This window comes from Manis pentadactyla, chromosome 3 (genome assembly GCF_030020395.1).
Source record: "Manis pentadactyla isolate mManPen7 chromosome 3, mManPen7.hap1, whole genome shotgun sequence".
In the NCBI taxonomy this organism is placed as follows: domain Eukaryota; kingdom Metazoa; phylum Chordata; class Mammalia; order Pholidota; family Manidae; genus Manis; species Manis pentadactyla.
In genome coordinates this window covers 41,532,062-41,556,825 of record NC_080021.1, presented here as the reverse complement: position 1 = coordinate 41,556,825, position 24,764 = coordinate 41,532,062, and the positions used below count along the sequence as shown (strand labels likewise).

The following is a 24,764-nucleotide window of genomic DNA, read 5'->3' as shown; positions in this document are numbered from 1 at the left end:
TGATTATAAATAAATCAAACTCTGTTGTCATTTCAAATCTTTCAGACAGTTCAAAGTTTTATTTTTAGCAGTGCTTTGGGAAAACCCAAGTTGGTTCATGAGTTTAGAATCATAACTTGCAGTCAGCTCCATTAGATGGATACTCTCCAATGCTTAAGCACACTGAGGGTTTCATCAGCTAGTTCTCTGAAACGCTTAAAGTTTTCAGTATTAACAGTTACATGTCTTCAAAACTAGTATTTCTAGTTTAAAAATTTCCCCCATTAAATTATATTTGCAAAAATAATAAAAGTAGAATCTTTTTTAGATTAGCACTTCAAGTATTTGAATCGTAAAAGAAAAATATACAATATTATATAAAGTTGACCAATGTAAAACTTCCTTTACAGTTGTGTTAGTTAAAGTTTCAAATAATCTCACTTGTATGTAATTACAAAATTACTGTACTGGTCTACTGCTTACTTTGAAAGTTAGTTAAAGTTTCAAATAATCTCACTTGTATGTAATTATAAAATTACTGTACTGGTCTACTGCTTACTTTGAAAGTGATTAATCAAAGTCAGAGAAAGCCAACCATCAACTAAAGTGTGTTTCAAATTTCCTTCTCAGAGAAATGTCAAAAAAAGATGAGCCCATTTTACTTTAATTACAACCTCATTTAGAAATATGAAATAAATGTTTTCTATTTAATTCCAGTTATATTTCAATTGTGTCCAGCTTTCAAACTGCTTCTGCTACTTGATTACACGTGCCAAATTAATCTTTTCTTATGATTCATATAAACAGACTTAAAATCAAAAGACTTGGATATCTGTTATCTAGTACGTATACAGTATTTTACATCTTATTCTAATTCAAAGAGCTCATTAACAAATAATTATCTAGAAACAAAATAGCCTCAATTTATTAATGGCTCATTTATCTTTAATGCAATGCATTACCTAAAAATACTTAATTTCTATTCTTCAAATTTTAGAAATCTTGATTTTTTAAAATTATTTTTTCTTATATTCTTCATTATCTCACAAAAGCACAGTAAATGTATTAGCCAAGATTTCTCATTTTGAATCACCTTGCTGGAGGAGTCAGAAGTAACTCTTCCTGCAAGAATCAGGATATATGATAGCAACTCAGTCATAAACTACCCTACAGTCCTGTGACACAGGAAAGGCTCCCGTAACACCAGATGGCCAACACAACGTCAAATCCACAAAATACCTTTGGGTGAGTTTCAGATGTATGTGGCTGATGAATGCAGGAAGACTCGTCCTTTGGCATCCTAACATCTTTGTACATCCTTTCAAAGAGTAAAAGGCAAGGGAAATAGATTTACCTAAAATATTTGTTTTACTAATAAGCAGCCATCTTCCAAAAATTAAAAGTGGAAATTTCTGAACAAAAGACACTTTCTTTCATGTCTTCTAAGAATACTTCAGAGATCAAGGAACTATGCCAAAAACCAATGAATAAGTAAGGTTATATAGAGCCAACAAAAGAATCAAGCAATATGTTCCACAACTGAAGGTTAACACAATACCACTCCCAACAACCCACGAGTCAATCGAATCTCCACCTCCTCCCTTTTCTTCACTCACCTCCTCGCTTATACTGTTCTGTTTATGGTCTAGCTGGTCAAAGGCATTGAAAGCAGGAAAGACTCAGGGTGCCTTTCACGTGAGAAAAGTAACTCAATGATGAAATGGAGAAATGTTCAGAGAAGGCTCTCGCTCCCAGCATCCATCCACCATAAGCTCTACCATCTGTGTCTATAGCTGTAACTGTACTCACAGATGACTTTTGAATACTTTTCAAGGGTCTCACAATGACAAATATTTAAAAATTAGTACTTACTGCAATGTTTAAAAAAGTAATAGAAAAGGAAAAAAAGGAAGTACTGACTCCTGATAAGTAACAATGTAGACACTAATAGAAATCATTAGATTTGTCAAATCCTTAGCCTCAATTAGAATCTAAATTTAAGCCAGTCAATACTGTGTTTAAGTGTGAAAGAAACAGTCAATACTAAAGAACACATACAAAATGCTAGAAATATACTATTGACAAGGTAAATGAAAATAGGGAATGTTTAATAAAGTTCTCTGGGATGAGAACCTTCTCCTATAATATTTCTGTTAACTGTCTGATGTTCAGAAACTTCACCTAAGAAATTAGAGGACAGTCTTTATGAATAGAAGAGCTACCTCTTTACATGAGGAATTTGTACCTAGAACTACTTTATAAATCCATTTGAGGAAAAAAACTCTCCCTCTACTAGGAGGGATAAAGCAAAGACCCAATTACAACTACATACAAATGAAAATGCCATAAATTCAATAATAGTTCATATGAAAAAGAAATTAGCAATGTGGTTATTTGTATACATTTAAAGATAGTAGCAAATCACCTTTTAAATTATATAAAACAAAATGATTAAGGACTCATTGATAAACCTCTCTGAGATAAGTGTTGAGATCTTTGGATATAATTTTTTTTCTGCCTCAGGGGAAAGATGTTCTATAGTATCATATATCCAACATTAAATCAAATTATGGCTCAAAATCTGTTTTACATAAAATCTCTTATTTACATGTCATCAAGCTATTTATTTGGAAAACACCACCATCTTTCTTGATGGCTCTAGCAGATTTAGAAGAGAAAAAGGTCTATGGTTTGTTCTGTTTTGTTGTACTCAAAGTTCAGCTAAAAGTAAAGGCCTATGAAAAAAATGCCTATTTCCTCAGAGGTTTTATAGCAATTCCTTCAATAAACCAAAAGGATGCTTTCTCTATTAGCCAAACCATATAATTTAAGAGTAACTGGTTATTTAAGATAATTAAACTTTTCTCAAACAAAAAGTGGAAAGTTAGGCGGTAATAAGGCTAGTGATCAGAATTCTGGGAAGCTACCAAATTTTGGCACATTCTGATCATCATGCTATTATTACTGCAGGGAGGGAGGACATTCTTGAACTTCTGATGAAGACTTAAATTTTACATCAAGAGAAGCCATCTAACGGCTGAGAAGTGTTCCACAGCTCCAAGAAGCAGCTACTACACACTGCTGTGCTTTTAAAAAAACACACACATTATTGACTTTGGGTGGTATTTAGCTCAAAAATGCCAAAGATAGTATCTATAATTAATGTTTGATCTTACATACTTTATGCATGGCCTCTAAACTTTGTCACTGCCCACACATTCAGTTATGCCACTTAAATTTTTCCAATTGTCACAGAATTCCCTTTTCAGTTTGGTTCATCATATACTTAGGATCTACCTCATACAAGGATGAATACAACACTATCTTACATCTAGGTTAAGAAGCCAGGACTCAAGGTCTATTGCCTGGGTTCTAAACTCCAGTTCTTCCAATTACTAGTTATTTGATCTCTCTATGCATGATTTTTATCTTCTATAAACCGTAGATAATAGTAATAACACCTACTTTATAGGGCTTTTGTGAGGATTAAATGTTAGCACAAAATTCTTAGAACACAGTCATAAAAAGGAATAAAGTACTGATACGCTACAATGTGGATTACGCCAAGTGAAAGAAGCTAGTCACAAGACCACAAATTGCATTATTCCATTCAAATGAAATGTCCAGAACAAGTAAGTCCATAGAGATAGAATGCATTAAGAGATAGAATGTGGACTGGTGGTTTCCAGGGTCTGGAGGAAGGGAAGAATGAGGACAAAGTGCTTAACAAGTACTGAGTTTCACTTTGGCGTGGTAGAAATTTTCAATAGTTGCACAACATTTTGTATGTACTAAATGCCACCTGACTGTTCAGTTCAGAATGGTTAATTTTATGTTACATGAATTTCACCTCAATACATTTAACTTTAAAAGAAAGAAATAATAAACTATTTACACCTTCAAAAAACATTTGTAACAATGGGAGGCATACAGAAAAAGTTCGATACATTCAGCTATAGTAATCATTCTCCATGTCACAAAAACTAGTAAATACATAGGATACTATGTTATGTTCCAAAAATTCAAACAATATACATCAGTTTAGAGTTTATGTTTAAGGCATTCATTTTAACAACTTATTTTTTTTAATTCAGCATGAAATTAGGTAATTCATCTGCAAGAAACTCATTTCTTCCAAAGAAAGACATTTGTACAGAAAATACATACAAAAAATGGCAACTAAAAAATTACTTTGTGTATTTGCTGTTCCACATTATCCAAGTTATAAATGTAATTTTGATATACAGTATTCATGTGTTTATCTGGGGAAAAAAGAGCTCAATTATTAATAAAATAAACACAAAATGATAACTAAAACATATTTGGTAAATTTAACCCTACAAATTATAGATAAATTGTTATGCTCATATATTAAACTGTTATATGTAAAATAACACTAAAAGACTCACACACATATTTACAAACTCAGTGGATGGTTCTATTTGTGATGAATGAGAAAAACTCCTAGTTAGGCAAAACTAAATGGGAATCAAGAACTAAATCAGCCCAGGGAAAGCAAATTGTGAAAAAGGACATAAAATCATAAGGCTGTTAACAGCTATCAGAAATCACAAATTTATGTTCCTGTTTTAGGCAAAAAATGATATAAGTAGAAAAAGTATTCCATATTTCAAATTCAAAGCATCTATCCTATAGTTTAGGGAGAAAATGTCAGTAGATGAAGAGATCACAGTCAGCTCCCAAACTATCAAGTAGAGCAGCAAGAGCTCAAGTCTGAAACCCTTTACTTCAAATAAACAGCTACTAAAAGAAACTATGTGAGGTATGTGGTGGGGACTTGATAATGGGGGGAATCTAGTAACCACAATGTTGCTCATGTGACTGTATATTAATGATACCAAAATAAAATAAAATAAAATAAAAAAGAAACTATGAGGCACTTTCTACTAATATCTTAAAAGAAAAACCATGAAATATTCTGAAAGCATGAGAAGAGTTCATATTTTCCACTTCTTTGCCTATGTATTTGTTTTATTATTAGAAGGCTGTCTTTTTGTTTTCATTGTCATGCCTAATGTTTATATTATAAATTTCCATTAAATGTGTTACAAAAGGTTCTGTTGGGAATGATAACTATATTTCAATTCACATTTATAAATAACAAAAAAGAAAACTGTCATTAATAATTTTAATATGAAATTTAATTATTGAAATAAACTTTAAAATATTTTTTGTTGACATCAGTCAAAGAATTGAGGCATCATGCACATAACCTTTACTAGTTCAAAAGCATGGAATTTAGGTCAAGCTTTTTAAAACAGCCAAATGTTTAACAATTGAATAAAAATATGCATTAAGTGTTCTATGAATAAAAACGGTTCAAATGAACAAGGTTTGTGGGAAATAAAGCATTCCACATTCTACATCACACATCAATATTGTTATTAGTATTACATTGCATGTGCTATGAGAAAGAACTTTACAACTATAAAGATTATTATTTTTTAAATGTTATCTTTCACTCCGAATATTCTTTAAGAAAACAAGTCAGCTCATTTCCTGGAATTATTTAAATGTGATTCACCCCAAACATAGAGATACAACTTTTTTTCATTTCATGAGTTCCAAAAATATCTGAATTAAATAGTATGCATTCTGTATGCCCTCTGATCTATAGGTCTAATGTCAAAAGAATTGTGGAGAACTGTATGTTGGCTCCTCAAAAAATTAAACACAGAATTAATTGCATATCATCTAGCAATTGTGCTTCCAGGTATGTATCCAAAAGAATTAAAAGCAGGAACTCAAATCAATACTTCTACACCCATGTTCATAGTTAACAGCAGCATTATTCACAATAACCAAAATGTGGAAACAACCCAAATGTCCATCAACAGATGAACAGATAAACATAATGTGGTATATATGTACAATGGAATATTATTCAGCCTTTAAAAAAATGAAGTTTGGATACATGCTACAACACGGATAAACCTTCAAGACATTATGCTACATGAAAGAAGCCAGACACAAAAGGACAATATTGTATGTTCCACTTATGCAAGGTGCTTAGCAGAGTAAATTTATAGAAATGTATAGTAGAAAGGTGGTTACTCAGGGCTGAGGAGACAGAGTTATAGTAGTTAAAGTTTAACAGGTACAGAGTTTCAGTTTAGGATGATGAAAATGTCTAGAAGTGGATAGTGGTGATGGCTGAAGAATAATGTGAATGTACATAACACACTTAAAAATAGTTTAAATGGTAAATTTTACATTATGGATAGTTAACCACAATATAAAAAGGAAAAAAATCTAAAAATTCTGGAAATGGATGGTGGTGATGGTGATACAACAAAGTGAATGTATGTCATTGAACTGTGCACTTAAAAACGTTAAAATGGTAAATTTTGTATTAAGTATTTTTTCCAACAATTTTTTTTTAAGTTGGGAGAAGTCCTTCAGTAATTAGTTTCACTCTGGATTAATTATTTTTAGAGCGGGTCAGAATATAATTGCTAAGACGTTTCTGATTACATTGCATTCAAAGGTCCTAAACAAGCACTCCTAAACCAAGCATTGCTTAGCAAAAGTATTAATGCCCTTCAACCCACTGGCACTAAGTCTGGCAACCATATAAAATGCTTACATTGCTTCTGCAGTGGTAAGTGATGGACTCTTAAAATATAGCACTTGATGTTCAAGGCATGGGTGTGTTATAAACAGAATAGGCTTTAAATCCATTTTCCCCAAGGCTAATGACTGTACTTAGACCCTCAGTCACATTCCCTTCTGCCTTGACCAGGGCCCAGTTTCATTGTTTATCTTCCTTGGCCCCAGTCTTTACATCTTTTAGCCTCTGCCTGGATCATCCTAAAATCGGATTCAATCCCCTAATCCCATTAAAATCTTTCCTCAACCCTGATATTGCCAAGCTTTCACCCTAATTTCTTTCCTCCTCTTGGCTGCCAAACAACTCAGATAGACTCTTACTGGTACTTCCCTACTTCCCATTCATTTCTTGATTCCTCAGACACTGTCTTCTGCCCCATCACTCGACTGAATTACACTCCTGTAAATCAAGCATGACCTTCAATCTGATAATCTCTTCATATTACCCAACCTAAAGGCAAAAAAGAAGACAAACATTCATAAAAGGCCATTAATCACCTCTTTCTTAAAACTTTTCTCCCTTGCCTAAAACACCTTATTCTCCTAATTCTTCTCTTACTCTCTGGCTTCTCCTTTACTTCCATCTGCTAGCTCCCCACATATGGGTAAATATTCTGTCCTTCATCTTTTTTTCCTTCTCTCTCCTAGAAACTTCTCAAATTTTGCTTCTTGAAACTTTGCAAAATATTTTATAAATGCAGAATACCATCAGCACAGAGATACTGGGAATCAGGTAGTTGGAGAATAATTCCACTCACTCCCACAACTAATTAGCTGGCAATAAGATGAATGCCTCCCTACTGCACATGTATGTACCAGTGCTCAAGGTTAAGAAAACCACATTTGTATTTTTTGGCAGGTGAAATACATTTTAAGTGAAAAAAAACATTTACTATGTTTTCTTTTTTAAATGATTGTACTGCTAGAAGGAAGTATCTAACAATCTGTTCATTATTAATTGCATGTTTTCTGATACGGTTAATTATTTAGGCTTGATGCAATCATTCAGCTGGTTAAGACTGCTTACTGATACAAAATTAGAGATAGGATGTATAAATTGCAATGTAAATACAGTTTCTTCAGGCTCAAAAATAATTTCCTCTAAGAGTCTCAAAATTTCTACATAGAAATAATACTTGTAGAAAAGAAAAAGAAAAACAAAGTCCATAGATAATTGATATGTTGTATCTCAATTTAGAGGTTGTCAGAATATTTATATTCCTTAAAAGCACAATTTATGTTAATTAATGAATAATAACTTATTAGAATAGAAAATTTAAACCAAGGACATTGTTACATACTTTGGGATTTGATTAGCAATTGCTTCTTTACCTCAATTGTTCCCTTTTGCCTTAAGTAAACTATTTATTTTAAAGCTTTATCATAAAAGAATGTGTATGAAATTATTTCATTTAAGTAATTTTTTTTAATGTTTTAAGGCTTTAAAAAAGGATATGGGGAACTTATAAATAATACAGCACTAAATGAAAATGAAAACTACAAAACAATACAGTCAAATGATTCTAATTTTGTTTAAAAAACAGTATTTTCTTTTATATTTTTATACATGAGCATGATATATAAGCAAACAGGAATACCATAGATCAAAATGTAAACTAAATCTCTAGGTAGAACAAGTATAAGTGATTTTTATGTTCTTTTTTATACTCTGCCGTCTTTATACCTTCCTTCCTTTCTACAACAAACATGTATTACATTGGTAGTTGGGCTTCCTGTAAGAACAAACTCTATATTCCACTTAATTTTCTGCCTCCTATTTTGACAGAGTGGAAAAAGACCATTTTCCAAAGTTGTGAAGAAATAGCTTTTTAGCATTGTCAGTGTTCTTGTGTACCTGATCCATTAACAAATCCTGTTAGTGTACTTTCAAAACATACCACAAACCAACTACTAACAAAACATCTTCACTACTTTTACCACCCTCACCCACGTCACAATCATCTCTTGTATGGTTTACACAATTACTCTAAGCTAGTTTATATGATTCCTTCCACCCTTATAAACATATCAGGCTATCTCCATGTCACTCCTCTACTCAGAAATCCTCAGTGACTTCTCATCTCATTCAGAAGAAAATCCTAAGTATTTACTGTAATCTCCAAGTCTCTGTGGTCTGTACCACAAGTTGCCAGGCACACTCCCACTTCAGGACCATAGAGCTTGCAGTTAGTTGCCTCTGCCTGGTATATTCTACACCCAGATATCCTCATTTCCTTCAAGTTGTTACTCAGTTGCTATCTTCTCAGTGAGGCCTTTGCTGACAATCCAGCAAAATACATCAACCACTCTACCCAGTCCTTGAGATTTTCTATCTTACTTTCCTATTTTATTTTCTCTACTGTAGGATTCATTACTATCTAACATACTAGATGGTGCATTTATTTCTCTTCTTTGTTATCTCTCTCCCTCATTAGGAATATAAGTTCAATGAAGAGAAATTTTCATCTTTTTTCTTTTTACTGCTGCATCCTCAACATCTGGAAAAGTCCCTATCAGAGAGCAGATGTTCAGTAGATATCTGATGAATTAATCAGTAGATGCATTCCTGTGTAAAGTCAAACCTTCTCAGTCATAGGAATAGTTGGCTCAACAAATGTCATTAAATAATGGCAACTCATTTGCTCATATTCTGAAAATCAATACCCAAAATGACTTTATAGAGGGCTAGAGACATATAGAATAGCTATTGTAAACAATTATGTAGCCATATTTTCTCAAGCCTAAAAGGGAGCATATAGGATCTTCTCTTCAAAGTTTAGGAATACAATTATGACCTGATTTGATATATCAGAGGGGCTCTGGGAGACCATATTGCTGTTATTGTTGATACTAAAAAAGTAAGCAGTATTTTCTAAAACCATACTGTTACCCTTCTAAGTTTTCCGCTGGAATATTCAATTCCAGTCTATGAGGCTGGATATAAAACTTTCCTTATGTATAAACAAAACAAGCTGAATATCATACTACTATGCACCTGAGTATCTATTATCTAAAAGATCTTGGGATGTTTTATAAACATCAATCAATGCTGTGCAAAGAAAGCTAAGGGAGAATAGGCAATTAGATTTTGTGAAAAAATGGAGGCAATCAGGAGAAATACAGTCCATGGTGGCAGTGACACAAGCTAAGCAGGAGGTATGGATAATCTGGGTAAGTGCCATGGAAAAATAAATATCATGATTGGACTTGAGGCAAATGGAAACAGTTCAAATTGGCTTCATACAGTACTTTGTGGAACATATGATGTCCATATGTCCATTACCAACAAACTGAAACATGGAAAATAACAAAAGCCAATGTTGTGATGGCTATAAGAATACAACCAATGCCAGTCTCTGCCACACCACAGCAGCGTAACTTACTACAGTTGCCAGGTAAGCTGGCTAAGAAGTCAGAAGCAATAAGAAAGGGAAAAGGCCTAAATAAAAACCGTTCTCTTTCCCAGACAGAAAAAGGCTAGGATCTACTAGAAAGTAGAATGTGGCTACAATAAAGGCTGAAAAGTAAAGTGCAACTTTTTTTTTTTGCTGTAGACAATTTCCAAAAATATAAAATACTTTATAAACAGGTCAGCATTTTATCCAAAACTACAAATGACTTAATATTCAAAGAACTAAGTAAAATAACAGTGGATAGAATTAATAATATCCAAGCAAAAAAGCTGTAAACATGACCTTCCAAGTTTGAAATACATAATAGAGAACTGAAACAAACTGACCAAAAGACATGCTGGGAATCCATTATGTTTTATGGCAGTGCTAACAAGCCTACCAAATTTTCTTTCCATATTCTCTAACCCACAAAGTGGTTCATCTTCAAGACACAATCATAGTTGATATAAAAGAAGTAGTGCTTAGGTAAATGTCATGAAGGACCAATTTATACAGCAAAGCCAAAACTATAAAAGCCTCAAAAAAAGCAATACTAACATTTTAGAGCCTTTCTGGTGGTCCTGACCTTTTCAACCAATCAAAACCAGACATTCCCAGCCAGGTGAACTGCATAAAAATAATCTCAGCTCTAATTCAAAAATATATTGGTTGTCACTCACTGGAACTATATAGTAATAAAATCCAGCAGTTAAAAATACATAACTATTTTATAGTAAATATCAATGTCATTCCTGTTTCAACCTGACTTCCCATTCTACCCCCAAGCCCCCAAACTTGAAACCAATACAATTTCTTGAGTAGCTGGAATGTGGTTAAGGAAAGGAAGCTATGCTTGTTTGTATGGAATCTGCCATTTCCTCCCTGCCAAAACACTTGTTTAAAAAGTCATGTAATATTTCTATTAAATTGTAAATGCAGCCGACAAGGAAATGGCCTACTGGCAGTGTATTACCTTTGTGGCAGTGCCAACGGGCCTACAGCAAAATAGTGCACATGATAATTTCAACATGCATTCCCAAGTAACAAAATTGGGCTTTACATAAATACCACAGAACCTGAGCAAGATCCAGAAAAAGCAATGAAAATTTGCCCAAGCTTTCATGCTTGCCTATATCAATTGTATGTCATAACTAAAGCAAAATAGAAAAGCATCTACATATGTCCAAGGAGCTTGTGAAGTTAGATCATATAACCCTGGGAAAACTATTTCAACTTAAATCAGTGTATTTCTTGTTAACCACTGTAACAACTCACTAATAAAAATTAAGAAAAACTGTGGGTATCAAATGAACCAAAATGTACTAACTACATACAAGTCCTTAAAGACCATAATGCAACTTACTAACAGGAACATATGTTCAGTGTAAGCCACAATTGTTATGTTAAATTACTTCTTCCTTTATACCATTCACTTGATTACAGAATTTAAGAGATTCACAACCTTCCAATTGAAATGGTGACCTTCAGTTTATAAGTCACTTACTGCAATGCTTATAAAGTCACCACTGATCATTTATCCCTTACCTTTCATTACATAGCACAACTACATGTAATTATGCTATTTAAATGGTCCCAGATGTAATGAAGATGATTCTATTGAAAACTAAGTTAACATAATCAAATAATTAATGTAATTAATATAGTCCTTTAGGACAAATGAAGAATTTAGGAAAAACACATAACTTCTTTAAAGTCAGATATGTCTTGTCTATCTTCATTTTTAAAAGTATGTCCAGCCATCATTTCAAAAGTCAATTATAGATAGAATTTCCTCTAAAAATATGAATTCTTAAGTGTTATACACTTGAATTACAGAGTCTACATCTGCGCCCAGATAACTCACAACCTCCCAATACATACACATTTAGATATTTATGTCTCCTAAAATAAGTGCTAGCTTAGGTCTCTAGACTAAACTTTAGTTTCTATGACTGGTTTAAAAACAAAACAAAACTTACTATGATCAGTACAGTAAGACCATATAATTGCTTTTCTAAGTCTTCAACAGGGCTTAACACTTAGATCCCTATTAACAAACAAAAGCTACTGTCCAGAGGCTAACACTGGACTAGTGTGCTCACTAGTCTTTCTGATCTCCTTCAGCATGGGAATAGGATCTTAAAGTATCAAAAAAAAGTGTATGAATTATAGCAATTTAAAATGTAAGTTTAAAAAAATAAACTGCCCTTAGTAATAGTTTGAAAGTTAAGCTATAAGCGATATAGGCCTTTCAAGTTGTATTTGATTAGCATTTACTTAACTTTCATTTTTCAGTTAAGTACAGCATTTATTACTATAAGGAAGGAGAATCTGAGCCTGACACCACAGAAACATCTTTGAGTTAGGAAATCAAGCACATATTCAACAAAAATCTTTATTGGATGCTCTTATGTATGTCATTCACCTAGGTTCAATGAGAAAGACAACAATGAAACACGCTTGCATTTAAAACTCATATTTAGGAGGAAAAGAAAGACAACTACATAATATTGATAATACACAGTAAAGTTAAAAAGTATCTTAAGAAAGTCATAGAAAAGGTGACACGAGAATTCAGATAAAGAAACTTCTGACAGTAACTAGACATACCTAAAACTAACCTTTCCAGAGGTAAAAGGGTACTAATTGGGGAAGGTCTCGTAAATGCTCTATACATACATATTTCCTGGTTCCAGATTAAAACACAGACCAATGATATGTTGTGATAAATAGCAAACAAAATCGCATCCTAAATACACAGTGTAACAAAAAATTCTCTTGAGGATCAGTGATATTATTGATAGCCACAGTTCTGAATCTCTTTGGATTGAGACACCCTTGTTGCAAGGAACCCTTATTTTCACTTCATGAAAATTACAAATTCTTTCATCAAAAAAATGCACATGTATACAAAAACTGATACATAAGTGCAAGTTCAGGTGGCCCACTGCCTGAATTCTCTACCCTCAGAACAGCTCATTCTACTTTATTGTGAATCATGACTTCCATCATTGAGGTAGTATATAGTGAAAATGAAGTTGAAAACATCTGTATATCACAGTCTGATTTGAGGTTAGAAAACAGAGTCCACATGGATTCCTGTCCTCATGGACTCAGTATTTCCATATTGTTTCCAGTACAGGCTGTAGCAGTCATCTCAGCAGTCATAAACAAGGGCTTAAAAGCTCCAGCAACCTCCCCTGGCTGGCCATAAACTCCTTTGGGTACTGTGTAAGGTCCCAACCTCCAGTCTTACTGGACACCCTAAAACAGTCAGGTGATGATGAAGCAACTGCCTGACCCTTTCCATAGCCAAAAGCTCCATAAGTGAAGATGGGAAATACTATTAAATAAAGGCACCCTCTGCAAAAACCTGAATTCACTGATAGTGTCAATCAATGTGAGACTTAAAAAGTAACTCAATAGTTCTACCTAATACTTTTACAGTATTTAATACTTTGCACATATTGTTCATTTACATTATCTTATCTGATCTTCACAACTCTGTGAAGTAGGCAAAGGACAGTCCATTACAAGTAATTCATAGATAACAAAATTGATTCAGAACTTGCAAATCTCAGACGCCAGGTCACATCACTACTATGTGGCAACAAGGTAAACAGTATATGCGCAGATAATACTTTACGTATATTTTGTTTCAGTTTGTGTATGCATGTATACACACCCACACACATGATGGGTCACAATGTAAAATATATTTCATAGTGTGAATCACAGCCAAAAAAGTCTGAAATGTAAATGTCATCTTTCACATTAATAAATAAATTCAAATTATCTCTTATAGATGCTCTCACACAAATTCAGAGAAATAGTGCCTTTGTTAGTATCCCTCATTAAAATCTTAAATAGATGGATTCTAGTATAATTCTTTCTCAATAATTATTTCTCTAAGCAATACTTAACGTAAACACATCTCCAAAACTCATTCACATTCATGAAATTTGTATGTCAGCAGGAAATGATGATTGCTTCCTCAATTGTTACTAACCTAATCCAGTTTACAGAGTACTTGGCAATACCAACAGCAAGGTTTGAATATAAATTCACAGTGGGAATTTGCCTTCCCTGTGAAAGCCTCAGAGGTGACCCCAGCAGGCTTAATCAAGAGAAGCTGAGATCTGTTCATTCTGCCCTCCCTGCTTGTTCCTCTCTTCCAGAATAATAACTCTGACTGGACAGAAATATGTTGAAACTCAGCATAATAAACCTTAATCCCCAATTTAGGGGCTAAAATGCCTGGTACTCCCACATGTATTAGGAGTACAGGGCAGAAGAACCGTAACTTTCACAGAGAGTGAAAAACCGTATGTCCTGGAAATAGTACTGAAATTCTCCAATGATACGATTTGTCCCACTCCTATGGATCCTTGGCTACTTCTAATCTGAAAGTGTTGTTAATAGAATCTGGGTACCACTTAATCAGGCAGAAAAAACATAGGCTACAGATAGGAAGGAAGGCAATACAAAAAGAAAGCAAACCACAGGGAAAGCAAAGCAAAGGTGGGGACTGCATAAGCATTCCTGTATACGTGCTGCCAGAGGCAGGGAAAAGTCAGAGCAAGTAAAGGTAGAAGTGGAAAGAAGAGGAAAAAAGGAAGATGACGATAAATTCAAAGGAGAAAAACAAGTGATATATGTAATGACAAAATAATAAAACTCTTTATCTATGGCCATCTTACCCTATATAATTCTTAATATACATACATATAATTGAATAAAAGTTGTTACAGTGTATGGTCTCATATCCTAAACAACTAAATATATCTATCTACTCCCCTATCTACTCCCCTACACACACATACACACACACACACACACACACACACACACACACACACACACACACACACACAAACAGCTAGGTAATTTTAACATAAGAATGCTAGTTTCACTGGGCTGGAAGTTCCAAGAGAACAGGAAATGTGTCTGCTCTGCTTATCACTACACCTCAAAGTATACAACTGGTATATGAAAAATGTGCACCAAAAATGTGTAGAAGGAAATAAAGGAAAGAGGAATAGAAATAAAAGAATACAGGAAGAAAATTCCAGTACTTGTCTTCAAAACATCCATTCTTAAATGATATTTAGTTTCTCTAACACAAAACCAATTTAGGACAACAGATATACTCTCCAACTGGTCCTGATCAAATGCCCTGCCTCCACACTATGTTATGCATTTCTTCTATTTTAACATTAATACTATGTCAAAAATATTTTAATATTAATGAGTAAATTTCATATTACTGCTAAATGGTTATGTCCACCATAAAAATATACATAATAACATGGCAGATAAGTCTCAAGAGTGTTATTCTCATTACCAAAGGAGTTATCAAAAATTATTTTTTTTAAATCCAAAGAATTTTAAATGCTGATTTACAACCATTAAATATTTACAACTTATTCAAAATACCTCTATTGAATAAAGCAAAGTAATATATATAATTAAATACAAATAAGTAATCCTCTACTTGTAGATGAGATAATTCATTTGCATATAGACAGGGAGTGAAAACTATTTTGATTCAATGACCTCCCAATGGACTCATTACAAAGAAATAATTACTAATGGACTTAGAGAGTGCAAAGAGTGATGGGGGAACAACTGGAATTAACAGAGGCAGTGAAAAGTCAAAGGACTAGGAGATGTCAGCCAGCAAACATTAAAGGCAAAATAATATTAGAAAGGAGTCAATAAAAATGAAACCAGAAACTCAACAACAAACAAAAACAATTAAAAAAATAGGTGAATGATTTGCATAAACATTTCTCCAAAGAAGATACACAAATGGACAATACCACAGGAAAAGATGCTCAACATCACTAGTTATTAGGGCAATGAAAATCAAAAGGACAATGAGATATCACTTCATACCTATTAGAATGGCTACCAAAACAACAAAAAATAACCGTTGACAAAAATCTGGAGAACCCTTGTACATTGCCAGATGCCCCAGGGAATGTAAAATGGCACAGCCACTGTGAAAAACAGTATGGAGATTCCTCAAAATTTAAATATAAACCATATGATCCAGCAATCCCAGTTCTGGGTAAATCCCAGTTCTATGGTAAAAAAAAAACCCATAAGAACTGAAAGTAGTTTCAAAGAGATAACTGTACACTCACGTTCATAGTAGCATTATACACAACAGCCAAAAGATGAAGGAACCCAAGTGTCCATTAACAGATGAATGGATAAACAAAATGTGGTATACATACAATGGAATATTATTCAGCCTTAAAAAAGAATTAAATTTTGATAAACGCCACAATATTGATGAACCTTGAAATCATTACACTAACTAAAAGAAGTCAAACACAAAAGAACAAATATTGTATAATTCCACTCACCTGAAGTAGATAGAATAGTTGGACTCAGAGACAGAAACTAGAATAGTGTTTATGAGTCATTGAGGGGAGAGAATAATGAAGAGTCATCGTTTAACAGGCAGAGCGTCAGTTTGGGATGATAAAAATATCTGGAAATGGACAGTGTAATGGATGCACAACAATATGAATGTACTTAATGCCAAAGAATTCTATAGTTAAAAATGGTTAAAATGACAAATGTTACATTATGTATATTTTACCACAATAAAAAAATGTGAACAGAAAGACAAAGAGATATGTCCTAAAATTAGTCATTATGAATCTTAAACTATATATAATTTAAAAGAAGAGAATAGATTATACAGGGTAGAGAAGGTTGAATAGTGGCCCCCTATTTGTAATGAAATGTCCATGCTCAAATCCCCAGAGCCTCTGAATAGAAAAACCTTAGTAAAAAAAACTACCTTTGCAGATATACCCTAAAGGAGGCGATCATCCTGGAGTATTCAAACAGGCCCTAAATCCAATGACAAGTGTCCTTTTAACAGAAAGGCAGAGGCAAATTTGAGGAGAAGGTAATAAAGATGTAGGGAGATTAGTGATGCCACTACAATCCAAGGAATACCAAAAATTGCCAGCAGCCACCAAAAGCTGGAAGAAGAAAACGGATTCTCCTTTATAGCATCTGGAGGAAGTATAGCCCTATCAACTCTTGATTTCAGACTACTGGCCTCCAAAATTATGAGAGAATACATTTCTGTTGTTTTAAGCCACCAAATTTGTGGTAATTTCTTAAAACAACCCTAGAAAACTATTACAGGGGTAAAAAGACAAAATAAAGAGTAAGGAAGTGGGCCTCATAAGCATAGAACATATCACTCAAGGGAAAATTTAACCACAAACAGCAAGAGAAAATGGGGATACCTGGGCTTCACCACTAAGCCACAGCCCACAACCACATGATGTTCAGGAGCAGAAGTACTGAAAACAAAGTGCAGGGCAGCAGTCAGTTTACCTGTATGCTCCTGGCCCATGTGCTCAGGAGTCTGGTGCAGCACCCTACAGGGGCACCAAGATATCAGACCACAGGATAGGCTGAACCCTGCTATATCAGGCTTTAAGAGAGAGGTCTTCACTTACTCACCTACCAGTAAATTTAAATTCTGTGAATTGACAGTCTCATTCCTTCATCTATTCCCAAATGAAATAAAGATACTTGTCCTTTGTCTCCCATGTATAATGTTTGTGAGGAATCTTCCAAGAGGCAGGGCCATGCATACACACTAAGATGCCCCAGGTGTCAGCTGAGCCACATACAGTAGGAACTGAGAGGTGGCAGATGTTTAAGTGACCTGGGTACCACACTAACTACTACCCAGGCTTAAGCCCAGGTCTTCAGAACTTCTCAACCAAATTTTATTATTGATTAGGCAGGGAGGAAGTCATTGGCTCATTTTTTTTTCTTTTAATTAAAAAGTGGTTAACTCACTCCTTTAATATGAATATAACTACCTTTTTTTGTATGTCTTTCTTGCTTTAGGAACTCATGTTGGATTAGGAATATACTTGGTTATGAAAAGAGTAGGCTATGTAATGTGCAATGGGGAATAGATAGTACTGTACATTTTATTTTTTAATACCACTATAGTGACTTTTGTTTCTAAAGTCTGTTTTTACCTTGCATATCCTAGAGTGTTTATTTCACGTATTATAATGCATGGTTTCTCAAAATAAAAAGTGGGGTGGCAGAGCGGCTAGTTGGGAAAAATTGTAAGGTTAAGGGAAAAGTTTTCAGGAAAGAAAGATAACATGTATTTTCAAAAGTATCATCCATCAAAAATAACTTTTCCATGTTGAAAATATCTACAGGGTTCCTTTCTTCATAAATAAGTGGTATGAGGCCACATTATAAAGACAGAGAGACTTTTTGTAGTCCAAAATAACTCCTAATTTACTTTTAAGCAAAAATTGTCAAGCTGCATATAAGGTATTCTAGAAAACTGACATTTAAGTGCCTCCAATGGCCTCCATTTGATAAATCTTCCTAAAATATACTATATATTTGTACTTCTTATTTTTAGAAGGTAATAAACATTCAGAATTATATTGTGTAGAAGTAAAATTCTTCACTTGATTTTTACTGTCCTTCCTTCAAGTTATCTTAATGTCAAGGTATCAGTCACTTGGCCTGCTGTCCTTAGTCTGACTCAAATAGTTCTTTTCTTACAACCCCTTCACTATGGTGAGCAATGGGTAACTAAACAAAAGATTTTTTAAAAAAAGCAAAACTGTATTATAAAGAACCAATTGCATCATAGTGATAGATATTTAGAAAAATGGTATTACCCACTCGTTTTGATTTTTTTGTAATTATTTCCTAAAGAGCTGAGGAAGAGGCAGATCTCCACAGAAATGTATGGTTAACTGAATTCAAAATTAAAGCTTTTAGTCTTTTATTTATTTAACTGACCAAAATCAATTCAGTGACTTCATATTTAACTTTTTTAAATAAAATGGTTTTGATAAAATTTCACTAAACATTTTGAGATTTATGTCCATTTGCCATTACTCATTAATTTTAATAGCTGGATATGAATTTATAAGCACATTTTCATTCCTCTCCTGTTTATATAGTTTTACACATATTGTACTTCATCATTACTCTTTACTAGACACATAATAATTACTATCTACCACAGTGACGATTTAGTTTGCAGACACTACAAGTCTCTCTTATAAAAAAAGTTTTAGTCAAAACTACAAATTTAACTTATCTCTTGACATCAAACAAATCCAGTGTTTTTAACAGCTCTTTTTATTTGGAAATTTCTCCTTGAATATCTATATTCCAAATACCTCTTTATTCTTTCTCAGGAATGATTAAAGAAAGTAGTAATCTTTGGTAAAATGGTAAAAACAATTTGATATAAAACAAATGACCTCAGCCTTCACACCCTCAAAAGACACATTCTCAATTAATTGCCAAGTTCCAATTAAGCACTTTCATTTTCTAATTTAGTGCCATCTTTCAGTTCTTCATATCCCCCAGACTATGAAACTCAAAACATATTCCCTACAAAAAGCTAACCATTGAAAAACAGATATTATTTGTGACTATTTAAGCAGGAGCAGGACCATTCTAGATTGTCCAAACCTGATGCATCTCTTCTGCCCCTAATTCTTGCAGGCCTGAGCAAGCATGTGTCAGAAGCAGGCCTGGGGGCTGAGCATAATAAAAGAATGGTCTGACTGAGAAAATGGCCAGGAAATCAACTCCCCGTTTACTCAGTCTAGAGTCAAGACTGCTGTTCTGGGGTTGTTCTTATTATATACATCTGGAGGGCAGGCATAGTTGAAAGGGCTACAACCTTGCAAGAATGGCTTTGAAAGGGAATTTCAGATAGACTCCTGACCCCAATCAGGCACTATCAACAGTGGATGTGAAGGCTAGAGAAGCCGGCCCACCACATGCTAACTTAATCTCCTGTTCTAACCATCTATATCAAGTTAGCTGTATACTGTCCTTCATGTAAAAGAACTAGCATTCTTCGCCTCCATTTGTCATCCTGGTCTTTCCATCAATCACATTTTCACCAACTGTGATGACTTTGTAAACTACTGTTATTTCATAAGCCTACACTGCTACCAAAAAAAAAAAAGTGAACAAAAACAAAAACTTAAATATGTCCATAATCCTTGCCACTCTAGAAAATTTAGAAAATTCATATTTTAAATTAATAATTATAATTATGAGATTAAAATTTGTGCAGAGTTTTTATTTTTGTGAGCTAATCCTCCATTTGCAAACAGTTGAGATATAAATACAGAAGATATTTCTTTGGTGTCTAGACAAGAACCAGACTAGCTAGAGTTTATTTAATACAGAACAATGATGATCTCGAGGAAAAGCACTTACATGACTGAATTGCAAGCTATACAACCTTTTTTTAAAAGGAACACCATTTTTACTTGAGACAACTGATAGAAAAACTATGGTTACTGACACTTGGATTCAAAAGTGAGCCAAGTGCATCGGTCATGTCAAGGAAACTATAGTACTTGTTGGCAATGATAAAATTTCAGCTTACAAGTGAAGACTCAAATTTTGGAAAATTTGTTTCTGCCACATGATCTTGAGAGTTTCCCAATACTTAAAATTCACACTCTTCTATGTAGTCATTCACAAACATGAGAAAAGTTAAATAATGATAACATAATTTAAATACCAACTTAAAACCATGTTATGTTTGGAAATGCACAAGGCAACACTTGATTAAACTGTCCAAAAAACTGTAGAGTCAAGTATTGCCTATGTACAAATTGTGAGGAAAAAAAGAAATCTACTTAAGTGGTGGCTGTCAAGGAAGGCTCTATATAGAAATGATATCTGAGTTGGGACTTGAAAAAGGGTAGGATTTGGAATGGTAGAAAAAAGTGAGTAAGGCATCTTAGAAAGTCTACAAGATATGGATAGATACACAGAATTTTAAAGGGAAATACTATCTTCATGTATATTTTTACTATTTCATATGTGTTAATTCAAACTGTTAAATCATTTTTTAAGGTACTAGAAGTCAGAGGCCATATGTTGTAATTCTTTGTTATCTGCTAGACAGACTAGCATGAGGTCAAATTTAATATGTTCAACTAATTGGTTAGAAAAAGATTATTTACATAAGGTCAAAGCAGAATAATAATAATCTAAATCCTGGGTTAAATCTCAGCTATGGAACTTAGGTAGGTTGTCTTGGATAATTTAGTTAACCTCACCAACTCAAACTGAAATACACCTAGTTCAAGGATCACCTTGAAGGTATATACTTCATCCTAACTAAAAGTACCAAAGATAACAAATAATCAGAGGTGAAATAAGAATGTGCACAGCTGATTTTATTCTGTCCTTTTTATTTTTCATGTTATTTTAAAACAAACAATTTGTTTTTATTTTTCACTTTAGTAAAAGGAATTTATATGCACAAGGAAAATAATACATATTATATATACAGTTGTATTACTCAAAGAATTCCCTCAAAGTGCCAGGAAGATTTTTAAATATTTTCCATATAGTACACTGTACCTATGTTACTGAAATTCAATCCACAATAGCATTATAAAATCAGAAATAATTCCAATTTATTATTTTTCAGATCATTCTAAGACACTGCATTCTTTTTCTTCCCATCTATTTACTTCACACATTTCTCCCATCACCCTGACACTAACTACTTTTCTTTTTTTCTACACACACACACACACACACACACACACACACACACTTTTCTCTTGTCTTCATTCCTGTATCTTTTCGAGGTGATTATAGCCACTAGAGGGCAATAAGTTTACAGAGACAGATGTACTTATCTCTAAGAAATTGAGATTTGCATACTAACAAACCTAAAACTGTATTATCACAAACCCTACAGCATAGGCAATTAAAGTTGAATATTCAAGGTATATACTTCAAACTCAAAAATCATCTTGGAAAAGGAGTTCATAGAAACATATAAAGATGTTCCAGGCAGAGAAAGACAAATACCACATGGTTTCACTTATTTGTGCACTATAAATACAAAGCAAAACAGAATGAACAAAACAGCCTAGACTCACAGACACTGAGAAGGGAGTAGTGGTTACCATGGAGGAGGGGTTGAGGTGGGTGGGTGGAAAGGGTGAGGGGATAACGGGGCACAAATCTTTCAATCATAATGTAGGTTGGTCACAGGGATAATAGTATAGCATGGAGAATACAGCCAATGATTCTGTAACATCTTTCTGTGTTGACAGATAGTAGCTGTACTAGTTGGGGGAGGATTTAATAATACGGGTAACTGTTGAACCACTGTATTGTATATTTGAAACTAATATAAGATTGTATATCAATGATACTTCAATTTTTAAAAAGATACAAAGAAAAAAAGAAACATGACGTTCAAAAAAGAAATACAATTTTCTCACTAAGCATTAACTAAAAAAACAAGATTCATTTGTTTACAGGTACATAATAATATAAGAAATCAAGATTTTTTTTAAGTATTAGCCTCAGATAAGAGAAGAAAAAGGGGAGAAATAAAAACCACAGAAAGGTAGAATTTGCAGGGTGGGTAGAAAAGTAAGAACTGATTTCTTCCAACACCTCTAATGCCACATTGAGAAAACAATGAATTGAAGAATGTACTGGATTTTACCAACCCTCTCTTGTATTGAAATGCAAGGGAAAAATTTACGGGTATATTTTGGGGGCAAGAAAATAGTGACTATAGAGAAAAATACAGCCTTTACCTTTTTTCCACAATTAAGGACGTCAAGGTAGAGAAGTTAAGTTTACTGATCTTTGACAGATAACTTTACTATTTTTTACACAGAACCTAAATTCAATCAACTTATTTAATTTACTTTATATTTACTTACAATGATATTATAAAACTGCAACACTTATATAACATTGACATTTTTAACAAACTATCATTTTCTTACCCTCATCGGATGTATATCAGCATAAGGAGGTTTTCCTTCAGCCATTTCTATAGAAGTAATGCCAAGGGACCAGATGTCAGCCACACAGTTATAGCCTATTTCTTGAATTACCTCAGGAGCCATCCAAAAGGGAGTTCCTATCACAGTATTGCGTTTTGCCATGGTGTCCTGCAAAAACATCACATAGACATAAGTACTCCAACAAAAACACAAAGGAAATCTGCCAACATATTCTTTATATATATGAAACCCTCAAATACTACAAATTATAACTGAAATTGGCTATTTCCTAAAATTTCAACTAGTTATAATGTGACATATTAAGGAATTGTGAATTACAAATGATTAAGAGTCCATAAGTAACTTATCTCTACTATCTTCATTAAGACAACAATTGAAAACAGTACTGTAACAATAGACTATACAGAAATGAACCAATGTAGCTTTTTTAGAATATTTAAGCATTTTGATGACAACATATATTTTCATATTCATTCAATGTCTCTTAAATTGTAAGTAAAATAAGAAACAATACTCAAATTATGGCTCCTTCTCCTCAAGAACAATGAAGTTAGGCATTTCTTTTCATAACCTCCCAAAATGTTATAGAAGTTCAGTCAAAATAACACCTGGACATCTAGGTCAAAGTGTTTCCAAAATTATTACACTTACTGTTAACTGACCAGCCACTCCAAAATCTGCCAATTTTGCATGCCCTTCTGTATTGAGGAGAATATTTCCAGCTTTTATATCTCTGTGTATTTTTCTCATGAAGTGTAAATACTCTAGTCCTTTCAAAGTAGATTTAAGAATAGTTGCAATTTCATCTTCTGTTAACTGTAAAGAAATATTTTAAAAACTACATTGAAATACCACATTAGATAAACTCATAAGAGAGTACTGGTAACAACAACTGCTTCCTAATGACCATGGAACCTCTAGGAAAAGGCTAAAAGGTAAAGAACTGAGAGCCTCTGCACAAATATTCTTTGTCACTCTTAACTACACACTTTAGTGTTGAAAGAAAATGTCATCAAATTTCTCTTTTCTTTAAAATTAGTGTCATTCCTAAAGCACATAACATATTCCAAGAATCCATATGACCCTAAGAAACCACTATTTCCCATATCTTCCAACACTGAGGTAGCAGTGTTACAGCTACCTGTCCTGAAAGTAAATTCAGACACTCTTTCCTTTAAGGCCTCCAATTCATGATGGAAATGAAAAACAAGTTTTACATAAAGGAAAGAAAACAAGGAAGGGTGGCTTGCCAAGTCTCCTACATGAAGCACTTACACCATATCACTCCTCCTGCCTCCAGCCAGGTCATTTCTAACCCAAACAAGACCTGGTTTCTGACCCTTAAAATGAGAACTCAAAACTGAGTATGCCAGAGGAAAACTTGGGAAATGGAATTACAAAAGCTATCAGGGGAAGAAAGAGGGGAAGGGGGAAGAAAAGAAGGCCAAGGAGAGGAAGGGAGAGAAAGGAAACATTCTTGGTAGCTGTAGCAACTGAGACAGTATTATGTGTACCACACAGTATGCTAAGAGTTCTTCCTGCATTATCTTATTTATCATTATGACAACCCTATATGGTTGACTCTATTATTATCACCATTTGACAAATAAGAAGGTTGTTGCATAAAGGTTCAGAACTTTCTTCTGGTCACATACAAGTAATATGGAACCAAGAGAGTCCTGTCTGATGATCATCAATGTTTTTAACCACAATGCTGTATACTTCCTTTCTTGACAAACCTTGTTCAAGTGCAACCTATGAGAGTCTCTATTTTTATTGAAAACATCCTCTTAGTTTTTAATACATTTAAGTGATTGTATCAAAAGCTCAAAAAATAAAGCCTATTTCTCACTATAAACACAACCAGCAAATATAATTCAAATAAATAAGTTGAAGAAAGGGAAAATCTCAATTT

General features: G+C 33.6%; 1 protein-coding gene across 3 annotated transcripts in view; it reads right to left on the bottom strand.

Moving 5' to 3' along the window:
• The window catches only part of STK3 (serine/threonine kinase 3), a 354,002-nt gene that overhangs the window by 218,321 nt on the left and 110,917 nt on the right, over positions 1-24,764 (bottom strand). For all 3 annotated transcript variants that reach the window (XM_036875911.2, XM_036875929.2, XM_036875938.2), the window contains 2 exons: positions 23,501-23,665; positions 22,829-22,996 (listed from right to left, as the gene is read on the bottom strand). In XM_036875911.2, the coding sequence (XP_036731806.1) occupies positions 22,829-22,996; positions 23,501-23,665 (333 nt within the window). The remainder of the gene's footprint in view (positions 1-22,828; positions 22,997-23,500; positions 23,666-24,764) is intronic.